This window comes from Charadrius vociferus, unplaced genomic scaffold (genome assembly GCF_000708025.1).
Source record: "Charadrius vociferus isolate BGI_N301 unplaced genomic scaffold, ASM70802v2 scaffold176, whole genome shotgun sequence".
Lineage (NCBI taxonomy): Eukaryota > Metazoa > Chordata > Aves > Charadriiformes > Charadriidae > Charadrius > Charadrius vociferus.
In genome coordinates, this window is record NW_009648961.1 from 466,502 (window position 1) to 476,569 (window position 10,068).

General features: G+C 39.4%; 1 protein-coding gene across 1 annotated transcript in view; it reads right to left on the reverse strand.

Annotated features, from left to right (window-relative positions):
* Nucleotides 1–10,068, reverse strand: part of CNKSR3 (CNKSR family member 3) — a 132,742-nt gene that overhangs the window by 98,165 nt on the left and 24,509 nt on the right. Inside the window, exons 5-9 of the mRNA XM_009887613.1 lie at nucleotides 8,765–8,806; nucleotides 6,751–6,870; nucleotides 4,945–5,004; nucleotides 2,170–2,238; nucleotides 1,263–1,409 (exon numbers count right to left, since the gene is read on the reverse strand). Coding sequence (XP_009885915.1) covers nucleotides 1,263–1,409; nucleotides 2,170–2,238; nucleotides 4,945–5,004; nucleotides 6,751–6,870; nucleotides 8,765–8,806 — 438 coding nt within the window. The remainder of the gene's footprint in view (nucleotides 1–1,262; nucleotides 1,410–2,169; nucleotides 2,239–4,944; nucleotides 5,005–6,750; nucleotides 6,871–8,764; nucleotides 8,807–10,068) is intronic.

Genomic DNA, 10,068 nt, shown 5'->3' on the forward strand with positions numbered 1-10,068 from the left:
AGGGTAAGGGAAGCAAAGGAAAAGTATATTTGGTATTGCTCATCTGAGCAAGATTGCCATTTTGCTCCCCATGGCTCGCACTTCTATGTCTCCAGCATCTTGCCAGGCTCCTGTCTGCCTCTAGGAAAGCAAAGCCTTGAAGGACTCTTTCACCTTTGTCAGGCAAGAGGACTGCACTCTCCCCTTTTTATCAAGAACCTGCTCAGGCTTTCACTCTGGACACTCAAATGGCAGCCCTGCGCAAGCATCTACCTTTTACCTGTCAGTACACCAGAGCCCAGAACTGTCAACAGGCAGTCACTCATTCCCCCAAGGAAACGCTCTTTGCCACAGCCTATATCCCAGCCAGTTCTTCACACCTGTAACACAGTCCTTGCTTTGGGTAACCCTGGAAAATTCACAGGGTGGCTTTTTTATGGCTCTGATTAACTGGCAGGCACGATGCCACGAAAACAAGACACAGGCATTGGTGAAAGAAAGGATGAGAAAGGAGTCAGTCATGCAAACCCTACCCAGCTTGAGAAAAATCTGCCTGCCTCAAGACTTGCGATAGCCCCTGGCATTTCACAAGCTGATAAAATATCTTCACAGCTGTAGGGAGACTTGTGTCAGAACAAGAGTAGGAACGGGAACTCTCCCTGGTTCTCTTTATTTCAAGTAATCAGTTTATATTCAGTTAGGTTATTTCCTCCTAATACAACAAGTCATTCCTCAATATGATTATTTAAGTTATTAACTTCACTTTCTCTGTCTGCTCATTAACCAATCTGAATCGCCCAACAACCAAATCTTATTTAAACAAGTACTTTAAATAACTTCTCGAAAAAGCCTCTTTCCCACCCTTCACCAGAATAAAAAAGACGACAAATATATGGAATAATCTAAGTTATTTCAGCAAAAACGTTACTCTGCTTAAAAGAAGCAGCATTTATTACTCCATGCTGATGAATTCCATACGTATCAGCGGTTTCAGCAGTTTTGCCTCAGATAAGTTCTCCCAGTGGCACGCTGACTGATTAAAATGCTCAACACACCTAGTCCCTTTGTGTATCAAGAGGGCATTAGCTGGGGTTTAAAAAAAAAAAAAAGAAAGAACATTTTTCCTTTCATCTAGGAACCAGAAGAGGACAGCCATTTCACCTAACCTTCCTTGACCTATACTTTAACACAGGTTCCTGGGAGCATTTCTGGTTATTTCTCTTTTTCAAATTGAGCCAAGGCATTCCCATGTTGATGTTACAGTTGAGCCGGCAGCCTCTCACCTGCACCAAGGGTGGTTTCCAGCGCAGGTTCTTTAGTGGAGCGGGAGTAAAATGGAAAGAGCCAGTGGGACGTTTCTTAAGCAGCAGCCTAACTCCAGCAGGATTCTCTCGCAACTTTGCCACCAGATTTTTTAGTTGCCATCCAACCTGGAAGAGAATAAAGACATCTTTCATTTAGTATTGCTTTTCTGAAAGCAAACAAACAAGAAGAAAAAAAATCCCCCCAAGTCAAACTGTCTGCTTTAACATGAAGTTAAAGAGAGAAAAGAGATGCAAAAAAGCCAGAATGAAGAAAAAATTGGAAAGCTCCTTTTTTTGGAAAGATATTCTTTGTTCTGTTTCAAAGAAAGATCTCTACTTAAGCTGTAAATTGAACTCTGAGGTTTCAAGAAATGCTCTTTATGCCTCAGCTCCAGTCCTAAAAGGATGCATGGATGTGCTCAAATTGAGTAAGAGATTTACAGTGAACTACTTCTGTCATGTTTCTTTCTCACATTGAAAGGCTTTGCTTATCTATGCTAAGCAAAAATGTAATCTTTTCATTTAAGTTCCCAGGTGCAAATGGTTTGACAAATATTGGGGTTTTTTAAAGCTGTTTTTATCTGAATTCCAGCAGATTGTAACAATGCATTTTAAATCAGGCCTTGAATACAACATGTAGTATATTACTATGATGCATACAGCGTTCAAACACAAAATATTGCATATTTTTGTTATCAAAACATTGCAAAGAATTCATTTTAAGTCCAAGTAAAATTTGTCTTGAAAGCAAAATGTTAAAAAGCCTCAAAGATTTCAACAGGAAAACACCAGAACCATCTCCTGACCCCATCCATTCAAAACCCGTGGGGAGCGAGCTTTGGGGAGCAAGCATAAGGGAAGATTGGTAAGGCTGTTTGTTACTAACCACAGTTTGCCGATTAACCTGGATCACTTCATCACCAGCATGAATCTTCTGAGATCGATCAGCAGGGGACTATAAAGAGGAAAACAAGAGGCATGTGCTTCAGCAGGTTTTCTTCCCTCCCATAACAACCCCCACCAAGCTAAGTCAAAGGTTGTATCTATAATGAAGAGCATTGCTGAAAATTTTCACAGAGCTAGATCACATATTACCTCCGTTGATGACTTGGCAAATGCAAAACAAATTCAACTTGTGATTTATTTTTTATACTGGGAAGAGAGAAGGCACAGCCTACATCTGTCACAGGTCAAATTGTACTTAAATCAGAGGATGGTCTCCACTGTCCTTTTGCTTCCAGTTTGTACTGTAGTTTCAGACAGCAACGGGAGAGGACTGAAGACTTCTGACCTAACAGAGCAACTATCTTAAACATAGCTTTCAAATAAGTGCATACTGATTTAAAAAAATACACTAAGATTTAGAATGTACAGAACAAAGGTCCAAAAAACCCTCCAACCCACAAAATAAATCCATTTCACTTTCTCTTTTTGTTTCCTAATGTAAATAAGGGATACCGACTTTAATGTGGAATTGCTTGCATCATCAAGGTCAACAGATAAAACATATGCTTGCAGACATCAAGTGTGTGAAGACAGCTATTTTTCAAATACCTATCTAGTAAAAATACATCTTAAAATGCAGTCTTCTTAGAACAAAAACCAAGCTCAGGGGAACCATTAGCGAGGAACGGCTAAATGTGTCAATATTTACATTTATCTACAGCTGGTGCCATGCACCAGCTATCACTGCAGTTATTAAAACCAGTCTCACTACTACAACACACCAACTCTGACCAGCCTTGACAACACCCAAAGCACACAGGCAGAGTACCTTGGCATATTGCACCCTGGTCATGGAACAACTTCTCCCACTCCCCCCACCCCATGAGTAAACACCTGGCACCGGGCCAGCACTTCCTAATGACTCCAGAACTAAGCACCTGAATCTCATCATCACACCTTCAGAGCTCAAGTAATTTTTTTATTAGAAGGAATAAACAGTGCAACAGGGAAGACAACATGGAGAAATTTGTGGGAGGCTCCAGCTATCGTGAGTAACCCCATTTCTTCATTGTCTTCTCACTTCCTCCAAAAGGAAATGCCTCTGTGGAAGGCTGCATATATATGAGTCAACCAAGATCATGAAAAAAATGTTGGGCCAAAGTCAAGTTTGTGAAAAACAAAGCTCATTTCAAGCTGTCCTTTGGGTGATCAACAGCCTGGCTGGAGGAGGGTGGGGGACCCTTGCACAGAGGACTCCTACAACAAGTGCCAGCTAGCACAGCAGACACTGCAATCACATTGTGAGAACGGAGAAAAGAACAAAGTTTAGGTCTAGGCCAACGTGATGCGAGAAGTCACAAGTAGGACAGCACAACTCAGGAATCCTCTTAGCTGACTGGTATCAATGGACTTGCTCAGTTCTTCCAATGTGCAGTACTGTTAATTTTGGGGTGCAATTCCACTGCATTCCAACACACTGGCTTCTGGGATTAGCTACTACAATAACATTCTGAACCCAGCAAGAAAACTGAGCCAAGACCCAGCCTGATCCCATGCCACCAGAAAAATCAGTTGTTTGCAGCTGTCTGTCACTTCTTAAGCTTTGTTGCTCCAAAGGAAAGAGCTTCCCAAAGGAAGAGCCAGTGTTCAAAAAAAAGTGGAAGTTTAGGTCAACGCTCAAAGCTATAGAAGCAATATAGCCCCATTCCTAGTGTCCAAAATGAGATCTAGATGCACAGGAAGCTTGGCAGCACCAAATGTTACATTCTTTTGCATTTATTGGATGTTGAAATTGCTGACAAAGTGGCCTCGGTCTACGTTTCAGACCCTATACGGAGTTATGCCAGGGCAATAGCATAAAAGACTTCAGTTTTCACTCTGAACTGCAAGCAGAGATTTCCACCCACTCCTCCCTGGCTCCTGGACTTGGCAGGGGTACAACTAGAACCACTGGTTCTTTCCTATTCACAAAAAAAAAAAAAAAAAGAAAGCATCACCGCAAAAGCCGACTTCCTTTGCTCCTTTTTCTTTCAGCCACTGCTCCAGTGGAGCAGCATGTCTGACAACACGGCATCACCCGCCAGCCTCAGCTGCTGGCCAGAGGTCCACTGCAATGACTGCCCAGAAGCCTTTAATAAAGTCCCAGCTACAGAGAACTCACAGTGTAAGAACAAAACAAGCAACCATCTGCAGCAAAAAAAAATAGTTGCCAATCATGCCAACCATTTCCTTCCAACAAACCACTCAAAGTCTTAATTTTTCACAGTCTTTTTTTTTTTACAGTGCAAGGTAATTTTGTCACAGGACAGCTCATTGATTTCATTACTCATTACTGAATTTAGCACAGTACCACCTAAACTTTCCCATTAGAGGAGATTGCCTTTGCCAATGAAGAGCAAATACGTTTAGGACTTTGTTAAGCAAGATACCATAAGCACTCAAAACAGAAGATACAGTAACTTATTAAAGCAATTATTTTAATGCCAAGTGTTTGAACTAACTCATGTACTTGCAGAAACTCGTTTAATTAGATTAAGAGTGAAACATGCAGACACAAATATTTACAAATTGTGGCTAAACAAATGATGCATAACAATATTTAAAGTAGTAATATCATGAAAGTCGTATGTAAAGCAGGAAAAAGCAGTAAAAAAAGTCAAACTAACTCAAAGCTACTGTCAGATAGCCTGAGTTAATCTACATTTACTTCACTTACGTTTTCTGTAGTTCCAGTAATTACATGTAATCCATCATAAGTTGATTTGATGTACATTCCCTAAATGTAAGCAGAAAATGAAAACCAACTTTAAAGGCAAAAAACCCACTTAACTTACCTGATTAAACAACTGCTGGCAACAGACTCAAAACATTATTAAAAACACTTAGTTCACACGTTTTTCCCTAGAAAAGTGTATGGTCTAATATTACAACATTCTAAACATCTTCACAGATCACTTTTACTGTAATTAATTATAATATTTATAATGACTTAAAAAAACTAATATGTGGAATGCAATTTAGAAACACCGTCTCATTGGTAATACCAAACACTGCTGGTTTGGCTGCCTTGTCAGCCTTTGACCTTAAACAAAACTTTATTTCCTTACTGCCCTGTCTGCACTAGGGAATTACAGGTTTTACTAGATGGGTCACCAGATCTCTCTATACAAAGCACAGGTAACACACAGGTTGCTACAAATATTGCCTACATGTTCTTTTACAATTTCTCTTGGCAAGTCAATACACAGACTGCCTTGTAACCACAGTGCTGACATAAGCAATAAAAGCTCTGGCAGAATTAAGTATCTGTGGCTCTATACAGTAATGCTGAGTGCACATGCGAGGACAAATACAGATGAAGTGGGTGTTGATCATACAAACACCAAATTAAAAATCACCAACAGTCTATTAACTAATAATTGCATAGATTTCCCCACAAGAGGTGACCAGTACATTGGTTTCATCATTTATGAACAAATACATCTCTACTTTTCCTACCCACATCTGTTGTTAGAAGCACTCACACTGAGCTGGACAGAACTGGATGTTACTCATCAGTCTTAAGCAGATTATCTGCCTGAATTTACCACACTTGCTTAGAAGTACAAGGAAAAAAGCAATTTTTTTTTTTTTTGCCCCTTCCTCTACAGCCAATTCTCTTCCCTGTTTGCCTGTCAGTAGCCAATTGTGTGCACTTAATTCCTCATTTCTTATTTAGTCCAAGCCAGGCTGACTCTGCTTCTTTGTAGCTTATGCATTAACAGAGAGGTCCCCATAATTTCAAGAATGCATTCAGTCAAATCCAGTGGCCATCATAAAACTACCTAGCACCATCAGACTTTAAAGCTTCCCCTGAAAGTGTTCATCTCTTCTGCCTTCGGGACCAGGAGGGGAATACAAATGCATTTAAGAATTTCAGTTCCCTCCAACTCATTTTAACATGTCTGTTCCCCAGCCAGAAAATCCACCAAGATTTCAAACCCAGTTTCTTATAACCAGCACTGACCTAAGTAGCATCCACTGAACAGACTAGATTCAGTAATATCATACGACTGAACATTTAAAAAGATTTCTCAAATTCCTGATAACAGCAAACCTCAAAAATCCTCATGTTCTTCACAAGCTTGCTATAAACACACACACAAAAGCGTGTCTTTTAGAAATACAAACACCATTTCTTATTACCTTCTCCCTCCCCCACCTGAAAACCAGCTGGTTAAGGTAACCTGCAGAAATAAAATGTCTGATTTCACAAACATCTGTAAAATGCCCTGATACTCCGGTTAAGACACAAATCTGCAACACTTCACCATCAAAAATTATATTTGGGATCAAACATATTAACAAGCATACCCATGTCTGGCAGCCACTCCAGCACACCACCTGACAATTAACCCACACCTCTTTGTTCCCCACATGATATTAGTAGTTTTGAAATATCTTGCTATACACACACACACAGGCTCACAAGACTACCTATTAAACACTGAGGACATCAGGACACTCTAGAATCACTTCTTACCAGGCCTTCCCCAGGTTTAATGTTGGTTAAATGAACCTCCTCCAGACACGCACACTGGCTCATCAATGGATCTGTAGTTGATCGGATGGCTTTATCGCAAATGCCATTTAAAGTCTTGGCCTACAATGAGAACATCCAAAAAACAGTTACAAAATTTCTCTCCTGACCTCTTCCTCTTTCAGTTTTCAAAAATGGAAACAAAATGAGTTCTAACACTTGGTCCACTAATAAAGCATAGTTAAGAATCACCAAAATAGATGATGTTTGTATAGATCTGCTCTACAGCATGTCTATCTTCATACTATAACAGACAACCTGTTTCCATTAGTGTCACCTCATCATCGCTAACAGATGCCAACACACCCTCTGTTTAGAAAAAACAAACACACAAAACATAGCAAAAAAAAAAAAAAGGGTTTGAGGTTTGTTTGCTGTAACCAAAATCTAACCCATTAAATTAGAGAAACACTGATGATTCCTTGTGGGACCAGTTGACAGTTTTTCAAGTTGTTCTTTATTTCTGCTATGAGAACAAAATTGGCCGTGTGTCACAAAAAAAAAATTAGATGCTGGTCACTGACTTATCTATACAAAGCTTTACAGTATAAGATAGGACATCTACCACTTACGCAGTTCAGCATTACTTCTCTCCACTGCGCCTCTGAGCTGACCTCTTCTGGAATGCTTACATAGGCAAGGTTCATATTTCCTTTTGACCAAAACATAATTGATCCTAAGCCAACATTATAACTAAAGGCAAATTTTGACTTTGTGTATGTGTGTGTCAGTAAAGTTAGAGGCAGAATGGCTTTGTCTTGTATAACTTTTAACTACCAGAATGACTAATTAATCAGAAAAAAACCCATCATAGTCAAAAATCTGTGCTGTCCCTACACTCACAAGTTTCACTAATGCCCCACAGTGTGTTCTGGGTCTTGACATTGAATTTCAACATTGCTTCAGTTAAAGTAGGTTACAAAAGCTTAAAGGAGAGGAAAGGAGGATCAGGACACAGTACAATAGTTAGCTATACACAATTTGGGAGCCAGCATGGCAAGCCACCTTTCACAACAGGTTTGAATCCTTCATACGTAATTACAGGGCAGGGGGAGCTGTCTTGTAGGAAGACATTGGTCTGGATTACAATGGTCCCGGGAAACAATAGTTGCAACGGTTTTTGTTTTGTTTTGTTTTACATGAGATTTATAGAGCAACAATAAAATAAATCAAAACAATGCCTAAGTGTGAATGTGAGGAACTGCTCAAACAAGGGAACTCCAAACAACAATACCTACTTCCAGAGTGGGTGTACACAAGTGGAAAAAGAAAGACGCAAAAAAACCTCCCTTTTACGTGGTCTCATTATTTACAGACAAAATTATTTTTAGTTATTGTGCTACTAAATTCCTAAGCATCTATGAGCTAGCGGAAGGCCTTATCAAAGAGCACAGCCTGGTTCATGTCAAAAGCAGGAAGCGATGATTAACTGTTACAAAATATAAAAAGCATTCCATTACTCTCCTCATTTGGTCACAAGGCTGCTTCGAACAACCCTGAAAATTCACATCTTTCAAGCTCAAGTACAATCAGAGACAGAACTTCAGTTCTGTGGCAGGGCAGTTCTGTTACATGAAGAAGCTTAATAAGGCATAGTGTATGCTTATTAAGGCACTAAATGCACATCACAGGCATAATTGGTTTATTTAGCCTATGATCTTTCTGCAGTACTACCCCTCCCTTGAATATTTGAGGTCTAAATTCTCTTGAAAAAATAGCCATGCAACGAAACTTCAAGGAATACTTGACTCCGTGCCATAACACATACTACCCATCTGTTCAAATTTCATTGATTTTCTCTACAGTAAAGAATATTCACAAAATGGCCCATAACAATGTTTACTTGCATGATATGCTTGTATGTGTGGGATTGAAAATTGTCAGTGCAGTCAGCGTAAAAGTCACTGAAATAAATGTGAATGCAGGCAGCTGAGTTTCAACAGAAACATGTACTTACTACAGTCTGAACTTTATCTTCCATGTCAGCCACAGTGCAGTCCTAAAAACAAAACAAGAACAAAAGCCCTACATTAACCAATAAACATGTAAACACACCATCTCTGAAAATGCTGCAAAACTGCCACTTTAACCTCAAACTGAAATAGAGATATTTATGCTGCAGGGATTAATCAGATTAGTTTCACCCAGTAGGGCTTAAATGTACTGTTAAACAACTATTTTCTGGCTGTGGTAGAAAGCAATAATAAACTTTGAAAACTAAGAGAACATGGGATTCAATTACAGCAGCAGATTCTTCCAGAAAAGCAGAACCCTGCACAATGAAACTAGACTCTTAGAAGGCCAGGCACACGAGCTTGCCTTATACCGATAAACCCTGACTCAGGCACTCCTCTGTCCCAGGCAACAAAATGAATATAAAATAAACTGTTAAAAATAGCAAGAAAAGTGATTTTTAAAAATATGCTATCGATGGCACTCCTGAGGGCCAGAGGACTGCATACAAAGCATTATTTACACAGCCCAGGTACAAAAGCCTTTGAACTGAAACAAGTTCATGTAACAGACTACAGAAGTCATCATTGTTTTCTGCAAGAGCAGCTGAGCTAGAGAATGCTATCACATTCTCAGATTAAAAAGTTAAAACAGTAAGTAAGTAATGAAACATGATTTACAATATCTACAAGGAGAAAACCCCCAAATCCCAAGCATTTAAACAAGCTTCAATTCCAAGGTATTTCCCATTGACATCAACCTGCATAACTACCACAGAACACCCGAGAAATGCATCCAGGAGCTGTGAATTGAGGCTGTTCCATATTTCTAATCATCCTCAGCACTTTTTCTGTTCCTTCCTAGCTCTACTCTGTGCTTTTAAATACAGAAATCCCTCCCCCAAAAAAAATGTCCTCCAGATATGGACACACCAGGGATATATAAAATAGCTCAGTTATGTTCTCTTTTATATTTTCATAAGTCTTAACACCCTGTTCACTGTTTTAATGACCACCAAGGACTGAGGTCACACTTTTTATATTCTGTCACCAAAAGCTTCAAGACCTTTCCTGAACACCACTACAAAGTTTAGACTCCATTGTTGTGCATCAGTATAGTTTTTCTCTGCTAAACTCACTATTGATTCATGCAGATGTATGTCACCTATCATCATGCAGCCCAGTTGCTCAATATTGCAAAGTCCTTCTGCTCCTTTTCATTTCTATTTACACTAGTTATTAGTTTAAGCCTTAAGTTTGCCATAAAACTTTAGGAAACACTGGAGTAAACTCTGTTCCTTTTAACTGC